This window comes from Mobula birostris, chromosome 11 (assembly GCF_030028105.1).
Source record: "Mobula birostris isolate sMobBir1 chromosome 11, sMobBir1.hap1, whole genome shotgun sequence".
Taxonomy (NCBI): Eukaryota; Metazoa; Chordata; class Chondrichthyes; order Myliobatiformes; family Myliobatidae; genus Mobula; species Mobula birostris.
Window position 1 is genome coordinate 16,102,399 of NC_092380.1, and position 25,242 is coordinate 16,127,640.

General features: G+C 41.1%; 2 protein-coding genes across 5 annotated transcripts in view; both read right to left on the minus strand.

Moving 5' to 3' along the window:
- LOC140204866 (coiled-coil domain-containing protein 134-like) lies at positions 1–20,767 on the minus strand. Of its 2 annotated transcripts, XM_072271747.1 has the most exons (8): positions 20,659–20,753; positions 19,653–19,858; positions 16,957–17,073; positions 15,593–15,714; positions 13,144–13,228; positions 11,919–12,100; positions 4,286–4,357; positions 1–527 (listed from the first exon to the last, which is right to left on the minus strand). In XM_072271747.1, exons 3-8 carry the CDS (start codon positions 17,060–17,062, stop codon positions 402–404), a joined length of 693 nt encoding a protein of 230 aa, XP_072127848.1. In that variant the 5' UTR covers positions 17,063–17,073; positions 19,653–19,858; positions 20,659–20,753; the 3' UTR covers positions 1–401. The 2 variants fall into 2 exon arrangements, with proteins under 2 accessions (XP_072127848.1, XP_072127847.1); XM_072271746.1 differs by lacking the exon at positions 19,653–19,858 and having other exon boundaries at positions 20,659–20,767.
- A 1,422-nt stretch (positions 20,768–22,189) lies between these two features.
- tom1 (target of myb1 membrane trafficking protein) overlaps positions 22,190–25,242 on the minus strand; it is a 123,351-nt gene continuing 120,298 nt past the window's right edge. For 2 of the 3 annotated variants that reach the window (XM_072271750.1, XM_072271749.1), the window contains 2 exons: positions 24,823–24,865; positions 22,190–23,417 (listed from right to left, as the gene is read on the minus strand). In XM_072271750.1, the coding sequence (XP_072127851.1) occupies positions 23,272–23,417; positions 24,823–24,865 (189 nt within the window). In that variant the 3' untranslated portion in view covers positions 22,190–23,271. The remainder of the gene's footprint in view (positions 23,418–24,822; positions 24,866–25,242) is intronic. The other variant, XM_072271748.1, reaches the window with a different exon arrangement.

Sequence of the window (25,242 nt, forward strand, 5' to 3'; positions counted from 1 at the left end):
TTATATTTTTAAACTCCTGCATTTTATTCTCAAATTGGAAAACCAGCAGTTCAACTTATAATGCACAATTGAGTTGGTACTGTTAAGGTTCATTACTTAACAGTAATGGAAGAACTCAAAGCCTTTTAAGCTCAGATTCTGGGATTGTTACCATCATTTCAGGGATTACATTCAATAATTCAAACCCATTTTATTGATATGAATCAAAACAAATGCGGGTTTGATAATGACATTGCTTCTTTCAATTAAAGGTAGCAGCAGTATTGACAGCAAATCCATAAGGGCTACTGCCATGCTAAAAGTATTTTCTTCAGTCTTGTATAGGTGCCAGTGACAGATTTCTAGCAGCTCCAGTCAGCAGTATATTAACAGTCTCAACAATTGTCATGTTGCTCAGTGGGTCATAATTCAGATCTTGTCTTTGTAATCCTTGGCCCTTTTCGAAGCTCCTTCCTCTTATCTTCTTTTTTCCTCCTTTTCTCCTCATCTTTCAAGGCTTTGCGAAAGGCATCATTATCGTCAGTAAACTGTAAAATACAAATAACAGTGGATCAATTTGTGAATCGGATCTTTTAACATTTGTCATTCTCAATAGCACCCTCAATGTAGCTTTACAAATCACTGATTCATTGGTTAACAATGAGAAATAATTTGTTTTTACTTTGTTACATTAACAGTAAATAAAGAAACTGTTCTGTAAGATTTTAGGGAAAAGCTAAAGTCATGGAGCCTTTGAAGTGATAGTTTGTGAACAATAACTCTGGTGTTTGAAAAGATTTGTTAGGTTTCAGGCACCTAATTTGGGTGCCACAGTAGCGTAGCAGATAGCACAATGCTACCACAGCTCGGGGCATTCCAGAGTTTAGAGTTCAGTTCCAGTGCTGTCTGTAAGGAGTTCGTACACCCTCCCCGTAGAATGCTGGGTTTTCCCCAGGTGCTCCAGTTTCCTCCCACAGTCCAAAGACATACCAGGTAGGTTAATTATAAATTGTCCCGTGATTAGGTTAGGGTTAATTGGGGTTGTAGGGTCCCTGAGGCAGCGTGACTCAAGGGGCCAGAAGGTCCAACTGCGTGGCATATCGCAAAGTAAATAAAATGAATAATTAGATGTAAAATGCAAGTTTAACAGATAATTCTGTGATTCTGTAAACAGACACAGCATTATGGAACAACCAGATAAGTGACGAAAAAAAACACAAAATTGTGTTACTGAAAATGATATCTCATCTTTTGGACAGTTCCAGATACTTCACATGTAACAAAGGTCAATAGCAGATGCAATCTCAATGGCTTTCCGTGGGGCTTTAGACCATCTGGACAACACAAACACCTATGTCAGGATGCTGCATCGACTATAGCTCAGCATTTAATACCATCATTCCCACAATGCTGATTGAAAAGTTGCAGAACCTGGGACTCTGTACCTCCCTCTGCAATTGGATCCTCGACTTCCTAACTGGAAGACCACAATCTGTACAGATTGGTGATAACACCTTCTCCTTGCTGACAATCAACACTGGCGCACCTCAGGGGTGTGTGCTTAGCCCACTTCTCTACTCTGTAAGTACACATGACTGCGTAGCTAGGTACACCTCAAATACCATCCATAAATATGCTAACGGTACAACCATTGTTGATAGAATCTCAGGTGGTGACGAGAAGGCGTACAGGAGTGAGATATGCCAACTAGTGGAGTGGTGCCACAGCAACAACCTGGCACCCAACATCAGTAAGATGAAACAGCTGATTGCGGTACAACTTCATAAACCATTAGGTCACAACTGGGGTACTACAGGCAGTCTGGTTTGTTTATTTGTTTAGTGATACAGCACAGAGGAGGCTCTTCTGGTCCTTCGAGACACGCCGCCCCAGCAACCCAACAACCTAGATTAACCCTAACCTTATCATGGGACAATTTACAATCACTAATTAACCTACCTGGTGCATCTTTCGCTTGTGGGAGGAAACTAAAGCACCCTAGGAACACGCATGCATTCTACAGGGTGGATGCAGAGAGACCCCTTATAGAAGTGTCAGAATTGAACTCCAAACTCTGGAAGGTCCCAAGCTGTATTAGTGTCACGCTAACCACTTACACTACTGCCGCACCCATATGGTTTTCTCAATAGGCGAAGGAAATGATTGCACAGGAAAGAGTCCAGGATGTTTCTTAGCATGAAACATCTCACCTATGAAAAGACCGTAAGACAATAGTGCAGAATCAGGCCATCGGCCCACCAAGTCTGCTCCACCAATTGATCATAGCCGATTTATTATCCCTCTCAACCCCCATTCTCCTACCTCATCCCCATAACTTTTGATGCCTCTACTAATCAAGAACCTATCAACCTCCACTTAAAATATTCCTAATTAATTGGCCTTCACAGCCATCTTTGTTCACCTCCACAAATTCACAACCCTCTGGTTAAAGATTCTTGCTCATCTCTGTTCTAAAGGGATGTCCTTCTATTTTGCAGCTGTGCCTTCTGGTCTTAGACGCCCCCAAAATAGGAAATATCCTCTTCACACCCACTCTGTCTAAGCCTTTTAATATTCAATAGATTTGGACTCAGTGTTCTGGAAGACTTCTATTTTGGAGGTGAGCGAGATGGACTGATAAAGGTTGTGGATGTGGGCAACAGAGAGGCAGAGGCAGAAAAGGCAATAAGCGATGATCAAGAGGAAAGGGAATGGCAAATAAATGAGTCAGATATGGAGGTGAACAGTGCGTGGGATGGTGAGGGGAGGAAAGAGGGAGAGAAATACATCTTCAGTTAGATGGTTAACCAATTATAACAGCCAGAGGCTGAAGGAACTGAATATGCAGAGTATGCAAGCTCAAGACAGCTCTGGTATCAGTACGTACCTTGGAAAATCTCTGGCTTATTGTCAGTCTTAAAACTGGATAGCCTGAGTGACAATACGAAGAGTGATTAACATGTCAAGAAGGCAAAAGAGACAACGGATGCTGAAATCTGGCATCAAAAAAATTGCTGGAATGTTGGAAGAACTCATTCCATCAGAAAGACACTGGATAGGCTGGCTTTGTTTTTCTCAGAACAAAATAGAGGGGAACATGACTGAGATATGCAAAAATCTGAGGGACACTGCTAAAAGTAGATGCCTTCCCAGCATCCAAGACACCTTCAAAAGGCAATAGCTCAAAAAGGCTGCATCTATTGTTAAGGACCCCCATCACCCAGGACATGCCCCCTTCTCATTGCCACCATCAAGAAGGTATAGGAGCCTGAGACACACACTCAGGAATAGCTTCTTCCCCTCTGCCATCAGATTTCTAAATGAACAATGAACCCATTAACACTACTTCACATTTATTTTGCACTACTGATATTTTTTAATATATTTCTTATTGTAACTTATGTTTATTAGAATGTATTACAATGTACTGCTGCCACAAAACAAATTTATGACATATGCCAGTGATATTAAACCTGATTCTGAGAAACTTTCATGCACAGCAGAGATGTAAAATCAGAGCATAAAAGTAAGGGGTGGAGGTTTGCAGGGAACCAGAACTTCTTTTTCTATCCAGATGTTGGTTGTAATATGGAGGGAGTGGTAGAGGCAGAAAGCTTCCCAACACTTAATAAGGATCTATAGGAACCCTTGAATTCTTATGGCATGGAAGGCTAAGAGCAGTGTTGGAAAAATGGGAATAACATAGACATAGTTTATGATTGGCATGGTCACGGTAGGCTAGTGTCTGTTTCTGTGTAATATAACTCAAATACTCGATAACTTCCATTGAGTTTCATTCATCCTTCATTGCTTTGGTTCCAATTTTGAAAATTCTCAGCCTTATTTTGAAATCCATTTGCGATTTTGCCTCTCCCTCTGCCAATTTCTCCACCCTGACAAACTTTTGGAAATGTCAGTGCTCCTCCCATTTTGGCCTCAATCATTTTCAATTTGTGGCAGCGCTTTAAAATTCTGCCACTCAAAGCTCTGGAATTCCAACACCAATACTTCATGATGTTACTCAAAGGCTTGATGGCAAACAATCTGTTTCCAGGTGTCTAACACTCTCTGTCTAAACATCAAAGCAATTCAAACTTGAAGTGACTAGAAATATCCAGAGTGGGTGTCATAATGGCATAGCAGTTAGCGTGACACTATTACAGCTCGGCACTGGAGTTTGGAGTTCAATTCTGGTGTCCTCTTAAAAAAAACTGTATGTTCTTCCTATGTGCCCATGGGTTTCCTCTGTGCTGTATCTCTAAATAAAATAAAATAAAAAGCAGAAAAACTGAAAATTAGTACTTACATCATTATTCTCATCTTTAAATGGGTTTTTATAGTCAGGAGATTTTTCACTGATCCCAAGCTCCTGTGCCATCTGTTGAATAGAAAAAAAAAACAAGGCACATTATAAATGCTGCACTCTGTCTTGCACCTTAAATATTAACATAACAAGCAAAGACTGATAGGTCTTAGAAGCATAAATTACTAAAAAAATACTTTGTCTGAAAGCTAATATTTCTGAAAAAGATCCTTCCATCAGAACCAATGATGATCTAAGGCCAAAGATGTGAAGCTGTGGCCAAAGTAAGCGATGTCATTTTAAAATATTCATTCAGAATAAGTCTTCAATGATCAGTTTATCATTCTACAGGTCTTTGAAGAGACCCATTTAGATCATGGAATCTAATTTTGGTCCCCACATTGAAAAGGATTCTGACAACAACTGCAAGAGTGATCCTCAATTTAAGGAGAATCACCTAGACGTATAGTCACAAAGATCTACAGCATGTAAATTTAGGTTAAAGCAGTGAACAATTTGAAAAGACCCATTAAAAAGATGTAAAGTAATTAAATGGATGGATTTCTAAACAAGTATTCCACACTGGTGTTGGCGCATGGCCAAGTGGTTAAGGCATTCGTCTAGTGATCTGAAGGTCGCTAGTTTGAGCCTTGGCTGAGGCAGCGTGTTGTGTCCTTGAGCAAGGCACTTAACCACACATTGCTCTGCGACGACACTGATGCCACCCTTCCCTTGGACAACATCGGTGGCGTGGAGAGGGGAGACTTGCAGCATGGGCAACTGCCGGTCTTCCATACAACCTTGCCCAGGCCTGCGCCCTGGAAACCTTCCAAGGCACAAATCCATGGTCTCATAAGACTAACGGATGCCTATATTCCAGACTGAGAGACAAAGAGGTTATGCATCAAATTGTGGTGGTATCACAGTACAGGGAATCTTGGGCAGTTCTTTTCCCAGATAACAGGAATCAATATTGTGTCCTATATAACAGTATACATTGAGTTAACATAAACATGATCAATGTGCAATTTCCTGGATAGCTTTTTCACCACCAAAGGGTAGGAATCTAACTTTGTAGATGTTGTTAATTCTTTTGGACTCTGGTTTTCCTTTTCTACATTTTTAGTATTTCCCTTGAGATTTCTGAGCTGCAGGACAGAATGGTTGATATAGTGTATTTAGCTGTAAGGGCTGAGCATCTTGTGTGGAAGGCAGAACTCATGGAATTGGTACACCAAAAACAGGGAAAAGCTCGTCTTGAATACTGTTCATACAGATTCATTAATTACACTGTGCATTGATGTAGTACACGGTTAAAACAATAACTGTGCAAGTATAGCAGCTACAGAGAATGTACAGTGCAAGTAGATGACTTGGTAGATTGGCAAAATCACAAGGTAGATTGCGAGGTAAAGAGATCTTATCATACAACAGATCTGAGGTCAGAATTGAAATGCATGACTTTAACTGTGTATAAATTAATTTGTTTTCCATCTAATGATAAGTGCTGAATGGCGATCAGGGATGGTTGTTTGAGTGGGTGCAGCTGGAGGTGGAAAATCAGAATTTGATCTCAGAATGTTTAATGTTACATCCATCAGAACGATGTATCAATTACAGTGAACATGCAGAAGTAATCATTTCCACTGTCAAAGCAAGACTAAAAGAAAGCTATACCGTATTCTTAATGAAGTATTAAAATTACTGCAATTGGTTCTCTGAAATAAAAGCAAATAAGATGATTTTTTAAAAAAAAGTTGATTCCTTGTATGCCTCACAATGCTTTTAATTCTACCATCAGTGTCATTCCTCTATTATATCTGGAGAACAGTGAGGAAATACATGGAAGAAATACTTATATCTACATTATTGCAATCAGAAATCTTGTTTCCTTAATGAGTTAATGGATGAATCAGACTCATACATGGCCCCACTGCTTTTACACTTCTGAGTTCAGAATGGCGAGAAGAATGTGTTCTTGATCAATATTTAGGAACTCTTATGGAATATGCATGGTTAAAATCTAATCAAAGAACATAGAAGAGGACAGCACAGGAACCCAGCTAAAAAGCAAATCAAACACACCCAAACACTAATCCCTCCTACCTACATCATGCCCATATCCCTCCATCTTCCTTACATCCATGTGCCTATCCAAACAGCCCTTAAAAGCCTCTATGTATTTGCCTCTACTACCAGACCAGGCAGCACATTCCAGGCATCCACCACCCTCTCTATAAAATAAAAATAAAAAACTTACCTCTAATATTCCTCTTGAATTTACTCCCTCTTACCCTCAATGCATGCCCTCTGGTACTAAATACTTCAACGCTGGGAAACAGATATTCCCCATCTACTCTATCTATGCCTCTCATAATCTTGTAAACCTCTGTCAGATCTCCTCTAGCCTCCAACATTCCAGAGAAAACAACCCAAGTCTATCCAGTCTCTCGTGATAGCACGTGCCCTCTAAACCAGTCAGCATCTCAGCAAACCTCTTCTGCACCCTTTCCAAAGCCTCAACATCCTTCCTACAGTGGGGCAACCAGAACTGTACACAATATTCAAGATATGGCCTAAGCAGAGTTTTATAAAGTTGCAACATAACCTCCTGACTTTTGAACACAATGCCTCAACTAATAAAAGCAAACAGTTCATAAGCCTTCTTAACCCCTTATCGACCTGTGTATCCACTTTTAAGGAGCTATGAAGTTGGATCCCAAGATCTCTCTGCTCAGTAACACTGTTAAGGACCTTACCCTTAACAGTGTACTGTCTCCTTGCATTTGCCCTGAGGTGCAGCACCTCACATTTATCTGGGTTAAACTCCATCTGCTATTTCTCAGCCCACATCTCCAACTGATCTATATTGTGCTGTATTCTTTGTCAGTCTTCCAGAGTATCCACAACTCCATCAATCTTGGATTTATCTGCAAATTTACTAATCCACCCATCCAAATTTTCATCCAGGTCATTTATTATGTATGAAATTATAATATTTCAAATTATGACATTCTGAATTAGTTCCATAGTGATTTGCTGCCTATAGGAGAGAAAAGAAAGTGAAAATAGGATTTAATGCTTTTATATTCCATTAACTTTTACATTCCAGTTTTAAATCTAAAAGTTTTTAATACTCCACTCTCAGTTATAAAAGGAAAATCAAATGTGTATTTTCAAATCCAGCAATAAAATATAAAAGCTACAAATGAGACATTGCCTTTGTCACGTAGAGATAGATGGTCTAGGTAGGAAAGACACATGTTCCTAGAAATGGAAGAAGTTATTAAACAAGGTTGAAATTCTTTCCTTGGAGCAGGGGACACTGACATTTATAGGATTCTAGGTCAGGGAACAGAAAGGACATTCTTTTAGGTGAGAGGTAAGGGACATGCAATTATAATTATAGGAAGGAGTTTAGAAAGTTTTCTTCATTTAGATGTTGCTGGGATCTGGGAATTCTCAGACCAAAATTGTGTTGGAACTAGAAATAATAATTTTATTTCAAACATGCTTGAATCAGAATGTGATGTACGTAATCTAAAAGGTTACAAATGATGAACTAAGGGGATCAGGCCAGGTAGTTCCATTTTGTATGGAACAAGTCAGTTTATTGTCATTCAGCTGTAAACGTGTATACCACCAAACAAAACAACATTCCTCTGGACCAAGGTGCACATCACAGTACATATAACTCACACACATAACACAAAGTATCACCACAAATAAATTAACAGATAATAAAGCACACATACAAGTTAAAATGTAAACAGTATAATGCTACAGGTGCTGCACACATAATGAGACCTGGGTGGTGGCAGGAGTTCAGTAATCTTATGAAGAAGCTTCTCTCATCCTAACGTACCTCCTGCCTGATGGCAAGGTGTTAAAGACACTGATGAATGGATGGGAGGGCTCAATGATAATGCCAAGAAGGATCCTAATAAATGATAAATCCTGGAAGACAGACCCTGATAATCCTCACAATCCTTTGTAGGGACTTGCAGTCAGATGCCTCGCAATTCCCATATCAGACAGTGATGCAGCTGGTAAGGACATTTTCAATGGTGCTCCTATAAAATTTGGTTGAAATGGAAGGGAGGGCTGGTGAGCCTTACCTACCTCAATTGTCTCAGAAAATGGAGATGCTGCTGTACTTTCTTGACCAAAGAGATGGAGTTGAGGGACCAGGTGACATCAGTTCTATGCACTCTCAGAATCCATGTTCCTAACTCTCTCCACAGAGGAGCCGCATACGTGCAGTGAGGAATGGTCAGCCTACACCTTCTTAAAGCCCACAACCATCTCTCTTGTCTTGTCGACATTGAGATTCAAGTTGTTCTGCTCGCACCATTCTACCAGCTGCCCTACCTCCTCTCTGTATGCCATCGTCATCGTTGATGAGACCAACAACTGTTGTGTCAACAGCAAACTTGATTTGGTTTAAAATGGATCTACCAGTACAGTCACGTGTCAGCAGTGTGAACAGTAGCAGGCTGAGCACGCAGTTGGGAGCACCAATACTCAGTGTGATGGAGCTAGATGTTTCTGCCAACACAGACTGACTGTGGCCTTTCTGTCAAGAGGTCCAAGATCCAGTCACAGAGAGAGGTGTTGAGACCCAACGAGGACAGTTTACCCACCAGCTTCTGAGGAATGATTGTATTAAATGCCAAGCTGAAATCGATAAACAGCATATGAGGCACCATTTTCTAGGTAGAATAGGACGGAGTGGAGTGCAGAGGCTGTGGCATCATCATTGAACAGACTTGAGTGATAAGCAAACTATAAAGGATTCAATGTAGCAGAAAGATGAAATTTAATGTGATCCATAACCAGCCACTCAAAGCACGTCATTATTGTTGAGATCAGTCCACTGGATGGTAACTGTTACCTTCTTGGGTACTGGGATGACGGTCGCCACCTTGAAGTCTGAGGGGGCAGTGGACTGTTCCGGGGGATGTTGAAGATGTCTGTTAGAACCTCAGTTAACTGGACAGCACGGTCCTTCAGCATCTGACTAGGTACTGTACGTAAAGCAGTGGGGCCTGATAATGTGGGTTGACCCTGGCTAGGGGCTTGCTTACATAAACTGCAGCTAGACAGAGTGCCTGTTCCTCAGGGGGAAGAGGAGCCTTCCTCACCAGCACATTGATCAGTGCATCACACTGAGCGAAAAAGATATTAAGCCCATCAGGAAGAGAAATGTCACTTCGTTATAGCTCAGGGTGGACTTGTAGTCCATTATGGCCTGAATGCCCTGCCACATTCACCTTATGTCTCTGGTGTTGTAGAAATGGCTGTACATTCTCTGTGAATAATCCTGTTTTGCCTTCCAGGTGGTGCGGGAAAGCACAGCTCTTGCTGACCTGAGGTCTTATCTTCCGATCTGAAGACAACATCCCAATCTCTCATCTGTGTCTGAAGCTCTGCTGTCAGCAATGACTTCTGATTACCCTCACATAGATGTGTTTAAATATGGTGATGTCCTCAATTCACTTGTTTATGCAGCCAGTCACAGATCTCACATATTCATGTGATCGGTGGTAGGGCGGCACCTCCCGGGAAATGCTCCAGTCCTGTAACACTGAGGTTGCTCATTTTAGTCAGGTCTTTATTGTCCTTTGAACTGGTTTGACACCTTTAATCATGGTCAGTGTGCAGGAATTAGCATAACATTTAAGTGGTCAGATGGGTGGTTCTACCCAAGTAACATAAATCTACTGTCCGGGTAGGCCCATTGTCTCTGCCTGCTTCTGTCCGCTGAACTTGTGTCCTCATATCTCGACTCCATTTTGTCCCCCTTGGTTTAGTCTCTTCCCACCTACATCCACCACACTTCACATGTTCTCAATCTCAATAACTTTCAACTCACTGGCATTGACCGTCTCATTTTCACCATGGATGTCCAGTCTTGATACACTTCTATCACCCATTAAAAAGGGCTTAAAACTCTCCACTGCTTTCGACAAAAGACCCAACCAGTTCCCCTCCACCACTACCCTCCTCCATCTGGCAGAGCTGGTCCTCACCCTCAACAATTTCTCCTTTGGCTTCTCCCATTTTATCCAGACTCAAAGGGTAGCCATGGGCACCTGCATAGGCCCCAGCTATGCCTGCCATTTTGTTGCCTACATCTAACAGTCCACGTTCCAAGTCTTCCCCTGTAATGCTTCCAAACTCTTCTTTTGCTACATTGACGACTGCATTGGTGCTGCTTCCTTCACCCATACTGAGCTTGTCAATTTCTTCAACTTTGCCTCCAAGTTCCACCTTAAATTCACTTGGTCCATTTCTGACACCTCCCTCCCCTTTCTAGATCTGTATGTCTCCATCTCTGGAGACAAAATTATCAATTCCCATGCCTATCATTGACTATACCTCTTCCCACCCTGTTGCCTGTAAAAATGTTATTCCCTTTTCTCCTTCTCCGCCATATCTGTTCCCAGAATGAGGCTTTCCTTCCAGGACATCAGAGATGTCTTCTTCTGCAAAGAATGGAGTTTCCATTCCTCCACCATTGACGCTGCCCTCACCCACATCTCCTCCACTTTCTGGACATCCACGCTTACCTGATCTTCCCACCGACTTAACAGGGATAAAGTCCCTTTTGACAAACCTACCACCCTACGAGCCTCCACATCTGCATCCAATACATCAGTCTCTGCAACTTCCGCCATCTTCAAAAGGATCCTGCTACCAAACATCTTTACTTCCCAACCTCAAACTCAGCTTTGCGCAGGGATTGCTCCCTCCGTGATTCCCTTGTCCTTTTGTCCCTCCCCACTAATTTCCCTCCTGGCAATCATCTCTGTAAGCGGCCAAAGTGATACACCTGCCCATTCACCTTTTCCCTCACTTCCATTCAGGGCCCTAAACAGTCCTTCCAGGTGAGGCAATAATTCACCTGTGAATCTGTTAGGGCTATTCTTTGTATCTGCATTGGTGAGACCCGTCGTAAATTGGGGGACCGCTTTGGCGAGCACCTCTGCTCCATCCACCAAAAGTGGAATTTCCCGGTGACCAACCATTTTAATTCCTACTCCCACTTCCACACTTTAAATTTTACTGTTCATGTACACAACAGGAGCTTTTTCAGTGGCCAATTAGCTGACTTTGGGAATTGGAAGAAAGACAAAAAACCCGAAGGACACCCATGCAGCAACAGAGCATGCAAATTCCACTCAGAGATCACCCAGGGTCAGGATAGAACCTGGGCCTCTGGCACTCTACCAGCTTAAAACACTGTGTATGGTCATAAGGTTAGATAAAGAAAGGTACACTGCGGTTTATGTAGGACTTAAATTGTTGAATAAGCTGTTAGTCTGTTTTGGGAGAGTTGACGCAATGATTGTAGCACATCACAATAACTCAAGTTATCTAAATAAAACTCTTTCTAAAACAACTGTCAGGCAGCTGAGTAATTCTCTGACATTTGCAACTGCATTTCTGCAATTTTCCACTAGGAGGTACCAGCTGTGTTTTCCTCTACTGAATGGATAACTAAGTACCCACTTTAACAGAATAAAATAATTCCTCCTGAATTTGTATTTGAACATAACACTGTAGTATTATATCTATGCAAATAGTTCTATTAATCAACAACAAAACCAATAAACCCTCTCTTCTTGCTCACCAGATTTAGAAGCTGTGTATGCGGGCCTCCTTCAAAAACTCCTGTTTGGTTACAGAAACTGATTCCCCACCGGATTAAGTTATTCCAATTGGAGTTTCGATCAAAGTAATAGTGGACAATCTTGGGAAAACGTAGAGCTACATCCCCAAAGAAGGCTGTGTTTTCAACAATGTGGGAATAAGCTGAAAAGTAAAACAGGATTGGCACACTCGGTTAGAAAGCTTTTTCATAATAGTCACTAAATTGCCTCTGAGACAGACATGTCTGAGGATAAAATATACAGCTTACAAAGGCAATTACATTAGAATACAAATACATGTTGAACTCCATTTTGGGCTTTAACAAATTTTCTGAAAGTGCTGGCATCCAGAAGACAGAATGGAAATTAAGTAACTCTTCATATGAAAAAGACACAATGGAAACACAAGTTCTTTACTTTTAGATGCTGGTGATGGTTTAGTCAAGTGTTGGAGGCATGACTGTTAAACATAATCAGCCAACATCTACATCCAGTAACTTTATCTCATTCTCGTGATGTGGATGCTTCTGGTAAACTTGGGATTTATTCTTCATCCCCATATTTTCTGGAGAATATTTCATCTGCTGGAGTCAGTCAGATGTCTGATCACTGTCCATTAACGTCTCTCATTAGAGATCAGTGGATAGTGATCAAACATGGAGATCCAAATTGGTATTGCCCTCCCCTGCCTCAGGTATTTAGACTAATCTGAAATTCTATGCCTAAAAGGAGAAATAGTTTAAGTTGTTTATTTTGGGAAAGGAAGTTTGGAGGGCAAGAGGGTATGTGCTGGGGTATTATGACTCAGCTCCTTCTCTATCTTTGTCTCTCCTCTTTCTGGACTTTTTAAAATCAATGAACCCTCATCACTCACCTATCAATCCCTTTTCTCGGAATGATTTTAAAATTCTCTAATAATTTGTTCACGCTCAACTAAGATAGTCCTCAGTAGCTCAAAGCTTGAGAGAACAAAGATCACACCTCAGGGAGTGCCCCTTTCCCTTGATACTTTGAGCATCGCCTTAGAACAGAATCTGAAGTCTCTGGCGTGGGACATGAATTTACAGCCTTCTGACTACAGGACTACCCAAATGGACCATGCTGCCACCTCTTATTTTCTTCCTTATTTACAACTTTTTAAAAATACAAGTTTTATAGAACATAAGGAAAATATACATTCAAACTACAAACGGCTTGTATACCTACCATCTTTGAGTTTCTCATCGTGAGGTAGTGGCCCATCAGCTTGCACATTAGCACCAATCAGTATTGTCTTGGAGTCTTCCAGTACCTGGAATGAATAGAAATCAGACTGTTTAATTGAAGAATCTCGTATTTTCCAACTTATCTTGAAACCTGTTTTGAAGAAGTGAACTTTGTATTAGCATCCTTTACTGGATTCTAATTTTTAAGGAGGATGTGTTTCATTTGGACTGCTTGTTGATAACTTCTAAGATTGTTCTATTAAAAAAAATAATTGGGAACCAGTGAGAGAGATTTGTGATGTATAGCTAAACCAGCTTTGTGACCATCTATAGATATTAATAGAGTTCTTGGTCAAGCCTTCTTGACTTGGTGTGGCTCTTTGCAACAGATAGAGTGTACATAGTTTCCAATGTTCCACCCCTTCCTTTACAATTAAATGCCATCACACATGATTCAAAGGGAGCTGGGATTGATCAATCTTGGTGTTACAAGGGGTTAGTGCAAAGAGGAGAAAGAAATCAATGCACCAACTGAAACAGTTTATTCTATATTTACTGGAAGAGACATGAATAAAAAAAAAATCAATAGGAAGAATGGACCAACTACTGGAGTCTGAAAGGAGTCAGATAACCTCATGTTGTTTTAAAAGATTCCAACAACTTGCATTGTATATCCCATTTAACATATAAAATGGGACTTATCCAGGTGATTTTCAAAATTTGACATTCCATCATTTAAGGTAGCAGAGCAGAGCAGAGATGTAGATTTTAAGAAGCATCTTGGATGAGAGACAACTAGAAAGATAGTCATAGAACACTACAGCACAGAAAGAGGCCATTCACCCATCTGGTCTGTGCCAAACCATTAATCTGCCTAGTCCTATCAAACTGTACCTAGACCATAGCCCTCCATACCACTATCATCCATGTACCTATCCAATTTTTTCTTAAATGTTGAAATCGACCCCATATCCACCACTCAAGCTGGCAGCTGGTTCCACGCTCTCACTACCCCGAGTGAAGAAATTCCCCCCATACTCCCCTTAAACATTTCACCTTTCACCCTTAACCCAAAATCTTAGTTGTAGTCTCACTCAATCTCAGTGGAAAAAGCCTGCTTGCATTTACCCTATATCATAATTTTATTCACCTCTTTCAAATCTCCCCTCAATCTTCCACATTCTAGGGAATAAATTACTAACCTATTCAACCTTTCCCTGCAACTCAGGTCCTCAAGTCCTAGAAACAGCCTTGTAAAATTTCTCTGCACTCTTTCAATCTTATTTACATCTTTCCTGTAGGTGGGTAACCAAAACTGCACACAATACTCTAGATTAGGCCCTACCAGCATCTTATACAATTTCAACATAACATCCCAACTTCTGCACTCAACACATTAACTTATGAAGGTCAATGCGCCAAAAGCTGTCTTTACAACCCCATCTATCTGTGATGCCACTTTCAAGGAATTATGGATCTATATTTCCAGATCCCTCCGTTCTACCTCACCGCTCAGTGCCCTACCACTCACATGCAAGACCTACCCTAGTTCATCCTCCCAAAAGTGCAACACACTTTGTCTACATCAAATTCCATCTGCCATTTTTCAGCTGGTTCAGATCTCACTGCAAGTGCTGATAGTCTTCTTCACTATCTACTACACCTCCAATCTTGGTGTCATCCGCAAGTTTGCTGATCCAGTTTACCACATTATCATCCAGATCCTTAATATAGATGACAATTAACAATGGACCCAGCACTGATCCCTGTGGCACGCTAGTCATAAGCTTCTAGTCAGAGGCAACGATCTACAAGCACTCCCTGACTTCTTCCGCAAAGCCAATGTCTAATCCAATTTGCTACCTCATCTCGAATGCCAAGCATCTGAACCTTCTTGACCAACCATGCAGGACCTTGTCAAAGGCCTTGCTAAAGTCCATTAGGCAACATGCACCACCTTGCCTTCAATTTTCCTGGCAACTTCCTAGAAAAACTCTGTAATAATGGTAAGACACAAGCAACCCGAGAAGCAAGTTTCAAAGTTTAATGGCTCGGCATTGAATGAACAGCTATCAGTGTTGAGGAGTTTAATAAAAATAGGGTGATGCCAGAACTGGAGAAATGAGAAATCTAAGAAGGTAAGATGGAGTTCCAGAGCCATGATGAGGGTTTTACAAGTGACCCATTCATTACCTGACCAAGAGCTGTAGATCAGTTGGAGGTGGTGGTGAATTTGGCTGCTGTGATAAAACCAGAATTTCAGGAGTGTTTGGCTTGGGGAAATGTGGTGTCATGAAAGTAGTAGGTAATTTGATAATGGGAAAGTGTGGTCAAGTAGAACAGAAAGAAACGAACTGTCTTGTTTGACCTGAATGGCTGGGGAGACAGGGTGTTGGTTGGGGCAGAACGTTTGATAAAAGTTGTGCAATTTGTCGTAGCATTTTGCTCACCTTGAATAGTCCTTTCAACATGATATCAATAATCTTGTACTGTTGATTTATGTCATTTAATTCAATCATATTCTTCAATGCATGCATTTGGTCTTTGCGTTTAGTTTCAAACAGCTTCCTATCTAAAAACCATTGTCATTCAGGAAAAGTTTTAGAACAGATTATAGAGATTTTTCTTCGTTCACAGTACATGGACATTGCTGGAAACATCAACATTTACCATCTATCCCCTTAAGTGAGGAGGCAATTAAGAGTCAAGCTGTTGTCACAAAATGGGCAAGGACAGCAAATTCCCTGCCATCAAACAGTGGTGAAGCAGATGGGATTTTCTAACAATTCAAACAATTTACAATTGCTATTGCTGAGTTGAGCTTTTCCTTACAGATTCCAAATTTACATTAATTAATTGAATTTAAATTCCCCAATGAGATTCAAACTCATGCATCTGTATCAATCATCCAGCATTCTGCACAAAACTTAACCATTATGCTACAATACTCCAGGCTTATTCTTCACTGCTGGCAACAGTGGTAGAAGTGGATACAACAGGGTCTTTTAAGAGACTCCTGGATAGGTACATGGAGCTTAGAAAAATAGAGGGCTATGGGTAACCCTAGGTAATTTCTAAGGTAAGGACATGTTCGGCACAGCTTTGTGGGCCAAAAGGCCTGTATTTTGCTGCAAGTTTTCTATGTTTCTATTTCTTTATTCACAGCCCCACATGCAATCATAAATAAGTTGTCTGTTTTACCAAGATGGGGACATGAGAGACCGCAGTTGCTGGAAGCTGGAGCTGCAGGAATTCAGCAAGTCAGGCAACATCTATAGCACGAAATCCTCCAAGGGCATCCTCTAGCACCTCAGTCATTTTTTTATGCAAGGCTAAACAGTACCCACAGGCTACACACATAAAAGTTGCTGGTGAACGCAGCAGGCCAGGCAGCATCTCTAGGAAGAGGTGCAGTCGACGTTCCAGGCCGAGACCCTTCGTCTTTTTTTTTTTTTTTTAAGTACCCACAGGCTGCTCACTATCTGAGGTCTGACCCTTAAACTGGGGTCAAACAGTTCACAACTTTAGTGTCACATCCAGTTAGGATTTACGCATGCCAGAGAGAGGGATGGGATCAGTGTTGAGCAAATGAGACCTGTTATTTTTTAAATGACACAGGCATCTAGTACAACCAGGGGTTATAGCTGCACCTAGAGGACAGAATCATGGCTCACTATATAAATGGTCACTGTGTACTAATCTACTGCACCCTTGCTTTGCCAGGAGGCGATTTTTTTTTGTCATGTTTGTCCAGAAATTCCAGTTAGAGAATATTACAGAGCTAGCAAAGCCCATCAATGCCACAGAAGGATACAGATTTCTAGACTTGAATCCAGGTTTTGCTTTTGACCAATAGAAGGCCTGAACGCAGTCAAACACATGCAGATCACAATCACGCCAATCTGTAGAATATCCATCATCTAAGAGATTGCTTTAAAAAAAACACAAACAAATGTTATACATGAAAAGAAACAGATTTCTATGAAGCCAAGTTCAAGTAAATTCCAGAAGTAATCCATTCTATCTTACGCTGTCGTCTTCAATGCAAGGAAAGATTTTGGATGAAATCTTTGCAGAAAGGACAAGCAAGGAAGTTTGATAGGTGGAATGTTAAGTACTTTATGTGGAATATACAGTGAATTTAACATTACATCAAAAATGGAACTCGTTCTTATTCATAGCACAGAATTCTCAAAGTAAGAATAGGTGTGACCCTGGCCAACTGTTTCCCATCTCACCCAAAATTTCTAACGGTGTACCTTCACTTCGCAAGAGTGAGGGTGGGAAGGATTTAAGAACAATTGTCATTGATTAGCAAATTTGCTAACTGAGCAGGAGCCATCAAAAAGGCAAGAAGCTCAAGTGGAGCAGCCATTGTGTACAGAATTCAGTGTAAGAGGAGGACCTTACGGTTTTGGTTCAAGAGGCTTTAGTGAGAAGAAGTGGTGTAAGTGAGCGGAGGCTAAAGTGAGATTTTTCTCTCTTATTGTGTAGGTAGATCTGTGGGAATGGCAGTGGCAAGTTCCTTTTACGGGATGCATGAAGTCAGGCAGTCCTCCAGTATCCCTGATGACTACACTTGTAAGTAGTACATCTGACTGCAACTCCTTGCAGACCACACTAGGGACTTATGGCTGGATGAACTCTGGATCATTCGAGAGGCTGATAAAAGGGAGTTACAATGAGGCATCATACCCAAGTTACAGAGGGCAGGCAGCTATGTGACCATCAGAAGAGGGAAAGGGGATAGGCAGTCAGTGCAGGGTACCCCTATGACTGCTCCCCTCAATAACGAGTATACAGTTTTGGATACTGTTGGGAGGGGACAACCTACTAGGGAAAAGTCTCTGGCACCGAGTCTGGCTCTGTTACTCAGAAGCTGGAGGAGACTAAGAGCAGTAATATAGGAGATTCATTGATTAGAACAGACAGAAGATTATGAGAAGAATGAGACTCCTAGATAGTACGTTGCTTCCCAGGTCTCAACGTCTCAAATCAAGTCCACAACATTATTGAAGAGGGAGCAGCCAGAAATTGTGTTACACATTGTTACCAATGACATAACCAGGAAAAAGGATGAAGTCCTGAAGAATGAATATCGGGAGTTGGGAAGGAATCTGAAAAGTAGGACCTCAAGGGCAATAATATTTGGACTGTTGCCTGTGGCTTAAGCCAGTGAGAGCAAGGCTAGGATGACATGACAGAGAAACACTTGGCTGCAGAGGGCAAGGTTTCAGATATGTAAATCACTGGGATGTCTTCTGGGGAGATATGACCTGTTATAAAAAGGGACAGGTTACACTTGAACTCAAGAGGGACTTTGCGGGTAGGTTAGCTAGAGCTGTTGGTGAAAGTTTAAACTAGCTTGGCAGGAGAATGAAAACCAAAGTGTTGGGTCAGATAGTTTTCTGGGAAGGTGCAACATGAGAGAAAAGATAGGCAGTGGACAGGGCATAAATGCAATCAGTTGAATAGGCTGAAATATCTTTAACATGAAAGGTATTAAGAACAAGGGTGATGAACTTGGAGCATGGATCAGTACATGGAATCATAATGTTGTGGCCATTATGAAGACTTGGCTGGCACAAGGGCAGGGTTGGCTGGTTGATGTTCCAGGATTTCAGATGTTTCAAAAGGGACAGGGAGTCACAGAAGTTGGGTTAGGGAGTGGCATTTCTAATCAGGGCTAGTATCACCAGTTGTAGAAAGGGAAGACACCGTGGATGGATTGTCTACCGAGTCAGTGTGGGTGAAAGTCAGAAACAGGAAGGGAGCAATCACTCCATTGAGAGGTTGCTCTTGGGACTCCCAATAGCAACAGGGGCACTGAGGAGAATAAGGCAACTTGATAGAGGTGTATAAGATTATGGGGGACAGGGAGAGAGTGAAAAGCCAGCAGGGATTTCCCAGGGTGGCACTGGCCAATACCAGAGAATATCCTTTTAAGTTGAGTGGAGGAAAGTATAGGGTAGATATCAGAGGTAGATATTTTACACAAGAGAGTGAAGGGTCTTGGAATGTACTGTCGAGGGTGGTGATAAAGGCTGATACAATATTGGCATTTAAAAGACTCTTAAGTATGCACATGGATGAAAGGAAAACAGAGTGAGAGAAGGGCTAGATTGATTGTGGTGTAGGTTTATATAGTTGGCACAACATTGTGGGCCAAAGGGTCCATACTGTCTTATGTATGTCTACTAAGTAAACGTTAGCTTCCTCCCAAAACACACATCAGATAAACATCAGATGTTATTTCAGGACAGCTTTATATTTTTCACCATTCAGCATGGAACATTGCAGTTTGTCTCTTTCAAAAGGTGAGAATTCAGGCAAAGATTCTTCATGTACCACACTGTAGTGCAGGTTCTGGACCTCTGTCCAGCACTCCAGTGTGGCACTGTTGACCTGAGTATGATTGTGTCAACTTGTGCAATGAGATTCGCCAGTACTTATTAAAGAATAAATCAACTGAAACGCTGTTTCTCTGATGTTCATCGTTTTCTGTTTTACCTTCATCAATATTCCCTTTTCTCATCCTGATTTTGATGGATATGTGTTCACCCCATTGAAGAGAGTCACTGAGATCTGAGTCTGCTTTCCACTATGGTCAAGAATATGTATCGCAATTTTCCAGTCTAACCACAGTGGCAGCACCCTTTTCAAAATGTATCACTGTGCTTCATGGTAGTGAAGTCCAATGTTTTCACCTGCATCACCTCCCATTTCAGCAAAACAACAGTGTTAAAGTAATAAATTACACAGGCATCACAACACAAAAGTAACATTGTATTTGCTATTGGGAATCTGAAATAACAATAAAAGCTTTTCGAAATACTTGTCAGAGCCTACAACACAGATAAGAGAGAAAATTGAGTTAAAGTTTCATTCAATAAGACAAAACACTCACTCTCTGCTTTTAACTGCAAGCCAGAAAGGGTAAAACGTACATGCAAAACACCCTTGCACTCATCTGTAGAGTCCGCTCTCTCCTCTTGCTTACCAACTAAAATTCACTTAGCCACTTCCAATACCCAATTACTTCCTGTGACTTACGGCGAAAGTAGTGTTTGTTAGAAAGGTTAATTGACTTGGAACTACTCTTGGTTTGTTGGCTGAGGTTCTCATTCAGTGCAGTATTTCCCACGATGGGAGGGACTCGGGCCAGGCTCCGAGTCAGTTCTGTTTTGATGTTATAGCCGATTTGGTTTTCACTAATAACTCCACACGGATAGGCTCTCTGATCTTTTTTTTTACCTCTGCACCGACATCCTTCCACCAAAAGCAGGTGCATTTACCGGCATTACATCCTACTGCCTCCCTCCCCTAACGGGTTAATAGAGGACCAACTCCCCCGGCCCGGTTTCAAGCCGCTCCAGAGGAAGAGCCTCGGGCAACCGCTGACCAGCGACCAGACGGGGGCCATTCGGCCTATCGTGCCCCTGAGAGCCGGCTCTCGGCCACTGCGCGCACACACACGACGAGAGAGGCGGTAAATGGTGAGGAGGAGCGGGCCTACCAGACGGGAAGCGCACGCTGGACGAACCATTCCAATCGCCGCGGGAATCGATCCACTCGGCTCGCTCCCGGCGCCCAGCCGGATGTGCGCATGCGCCGCCGGGAGGCGCGGCGCGGCGCGGCGCGACACGACGCGACGCGACGAGGCGAGATCTTTCCCCAAACACGCACACGGGCAGTGACCGCGGTCTGTCAATCAGGGCTGGTGGTGCAGTGCCGTGCCCCGCGCTCGCTTTCTCCGAACGAACTTCATTTGTTTGAATTTGTGCGTGTTTGCGACCTTAACAGCTTTTTAAACTAACTCGTATTCTTATCTGAATCCCAGTCATCAGCGTGCCCAAGATACAGAATGCAGCATCACAGGATGACATTTAATGTACCTGGCTATTAGCAGCCGTTTTAACCAATTTCCAACTTTCATCCAGAATATCGACCGTCTTAAAGGAGCTTTCTAGTGGAACTTTAAGATACTTTAGTCCAGAAAACCTGCGTCTAATCTGACATTATATGCCATTTCCTTCACCATTTTCTTTTCCAACATCTCTTTTCAAAAGCTAATGTTGATTAATTAACCAGTCTACGAGGATTTAACTTTGTGGAAGTATCTGATGACGTCAATTCTCCTTTTGCAACCCTTTCTTACCTCTCTCTGCATCAGTCATACATCCACTTTCTCGGAAATTGGAGGAAGTGCCCAGCCTGACCTGCGAGCTGTCTTCATCCTTTCTGGAGAGAGACAGCGGGGAACAGCCCTCACCAGCCTAACAAGCCAGAACGCCCAGCAACCCACCCATTTAACACTAGCCTAATTAATCACAGGAGAATTCACAATAACCGATTAACCCATTAACAGGATTGTGGGAGGGAATCAGAGCACCTGGAGAAAACCCGTGTGTCCACAGGAGATGTACAAACTCCTTCCACATAGCACCGAATTAAACTCCGCAAGAGGATGGGGAGTCTGGAATACAGGGACAAGGAAGGGAAATGGTGGTGAGAAGGATAATAAATCAACCATGATCGAATGGCCTTATTCTCCTATATCTTATGGTCTTATCCTGGGCAATGTTTAACCCTTGATCAACGCTGCAAAGTGGGTAATCTTGTCATGTAGTTATGAGATTTCTGAGTCGAGACCAAAAGTAAATAACTGATTGTACAACCCTTCAGATCGACTACAATGGATAAGTGTCACTAGGGCATAATATGCATGCTCTTTTCATTACTTACCCACACCCCACCATCCCATCCCCTCAACCATTTCTCTTCCTCTCTAATCAGAGTACACCCCTTCATACTTTCTTGCCTTTGGCAGAACACCTTGTGAACTCTACCAGCTTGTAAAAAAAAATAATTAATACAACAATGGATTATACAAATTATAAATTAACTCTGAAACAGATAATTGAGCAGCAAAGTGAAATGTCACCATGCAATTTAAGTGTCCAGGAAAATGCGTGATTGGCTTTATTTTCTGACATCTCTGCTGCCATAAAGGGCTAAAGTTTTAGAAAGAGAAACACAACTCTAGAAATTACTACTTGTTTCAACATTGAGAAACATATTTATTTTGCATTAAATTATTTTTGTTAATGTACATTCTCTCCACCCATCCACTTCCACAAAGAATTGGTCTAGTAATCACTGTATAATTGTATGATCTTTTTATCCTCCCGAGGGTTGCCAACTCTGATGTGTTCCTGGAAGGATTTACCACAATCTCCCAGGGAAAGTCACCTCACCATTTGTTCCTCCTGTTAGCTCATCAAGGCACATCTGAGTCACTCACTTTCAACTTCCAGCAACTAATGATCATTCAAAGAAAAGGATAAAATACAATTCTGTTTTAGTACTACCATGATTTTCTTTTGGTTTCTTTGCCAACTGATGCCAAGACAACCAAGGAGGACTGGCAACCCTTCCATTTTCAAGCTTTCCGTTCTCTGCATTGATTCAATGTTCCAAAAGCTTTCAGGGTGCAAGGGAGGGAAGAAAGGGCACTGGAAGTCTTGTTGCATAGATAACAACACTGAAGATGTAAAGGATGCTGCCAAATCAGTCGCACACTTAACAGCAAACAAGGAATCAATTTCAAGAGTGGACTTGTAACCAGCTGTACTACTTGCAGCCGGCACCTTATACCCAATATACCGACACATCTCATGACACGTCATCACTACCAAAGCTTTTAAAATAGAATAAGTTACAGTTTAGAGACCATTTCTAAATTTAGCTTACAAAAGATAAATATAATGCACATAGATTTAGGAGGAGGAATACATAAAAAGGTATACTCTTGAATCTGCAGTTTAAATTATCTTAAGAGTAGTTTGAAGATGAGCTAGCAACCCACTGCTCCCTACATTGATATGTAATTGAATGACATCTCCACAACTTCACCACAGGGATAACTAGGAGCTCTGTGAACATTCAAGAGAATTTGCTTTTTGAAAAATAGGGCCCATCTTCAAACTGAAACTTCCCTTGGAAAGTGTTTTTTTTAAATTTTTTGTACCATTCCCTATTCAGAAGCAAGAATTGGATTTTGAGCAGAGACACAGCTCAGGGCTACCCTGATGCATTCCTTCATACAGAGTGATAGACAGGTCCAGTTTCACAGGGTAAAGAGGGCATCCTCCGTCTTTTCCTGCTTCTTCTTTTTGGATGTAGTAACGGAGCCAGGGATCTCTGTAGGTGGTGATGGAAGAGTAGGCAGTCGTTCTGCTGCTTTTGCTCGCTCCTCCAGGAATTTATCAAATTCTGAAAAAAAAAAATCTTTAGAAAAACTGTATTTTGCGCAATACAGATTACTTAAGTTCGTCCCTTCAGCCGACAACTGGACCAGTTTATGGCTGATATGATCGCCTCTAAAACTAGGAACTCAGAGCTGATCATTTCTCAGATCAATTGCAATTACCTTGGGATCAGGTAGAGGTTTCCAGATTGTTTCCAATTTGGCCAGATTTTTGAAAACTTGGTCTGGCAAATCCTCACAGGAGATCAAATTGTTTTTGGGTGGGGCAAGAAGAATATATAGCGAAATGTATCAGAAATCCCCAGAATGCAGGGCAGATCAAATAAAGGAAAAAAAAACATTTCCCAACCTGCATTATTGATAGAAGAGGTCAAATAAATTGAGATTTTTAATTTGGGAAAGGACAGTATTCCTTCCATTGTAATTTGCATTCTGGTCCCAGTATAAAAAAAAATTAAAACTCGTAAAATAAATTGAAACAAAATTAGACAAATCATAAAAAAGAGAAATTGCATATTAAGGAGAAACCCCACATTTATTTAAAAGATATAGAGATAGTAAGAACAAATATATAAACTAAATTTTAAATACCCTGTTTAAAAAGGCAGAATGGCTTAAAATGACAAGGGGTTTTAAAAATGGATTTAAATTTTTAAAATGTTCTCAAGGGAAACACAAGACGAAAAAACCTTTAAAAGAAAGCTAACGTAATAAAATACTGAAAGGACTTTTGGATCATTGAATTGTTGTGAAGAACCCTGACAGAACATGGGTGAACCTTACAATAATGTCTATAAATGAAGGGCTGTGACATTGTAGGGAAAATGAAGTACATAGCTGATTACTTCCAGAGATATTACAGCGAAGTATTTTCATGAAGTTAAACACAAAGACAGGAGGAAAATGGACTATAGCTAGCAATCAGATGCATAAACACACCCACAATGAATTCAAATTAATATGAAAAGAATAAAGGCACTTGATTACTAATTCAAATTTTACTATTGTCTAACGACAGAATTTAAGGATAATATATTTTATCTGAAGCCTTTAGAGACCATTTGATAAGGTCCGTTGTGACTAACAGGGAATTATCTCGAGAAGTCTAATACTATGCTAATTAAAATCAGATGGCATTGATCAGTTGTCATTGATATAATGTTAAACATAACAAAAGTGAGAGCTTTCACCATATATGGTATAAATTAAAACTCAAATGTCTTTAGGTTTTCAAGAGCAGAGAATAAAAGTCAGAAGTTGAGACTAACAGGGCTCTGAAACTGGCCGGATGATTCATAAATGAAATTTACAACATTTAGAAACATAAAATGAAGACTACATAAAACTACTCATTCAGACAAGTTATCATTGTGAAGGACAATAAGGGCAAATGAGAGCAGAAATAATTACCTTCACTTGTTACTCCTTCAGAATCATTGCCCAATTCACCTTTCTAAAATTACAGAAAAGAGATTTAAGTCATTCTCTCCTTTTTGCATTTAACCCTTTGCAATAACAAACTAAGTTAATAAAAACTTGATTCACTAACAGCTGACATCATCAATGTGCCAAATGGAAACACATACCCTACCTTAACTTTTATGGATATTGCCACCTCTAACAAAAGCCTGTACAGAACTTAACAATAAAGATTCATCATATGGCTCAATTTAGATACTGCTCAATACTCAAAATCAAATCCATCCCTATAAATGTGTTTCAGCACAAGAAGGGTGCAGTGACAAAGCATCTATTCAAACCCTGTATCTCCATATAACAGTTTCTCCATCTGCAGGGAGTGCAGAGTAAATTCTTTTCTCTCAATTTACC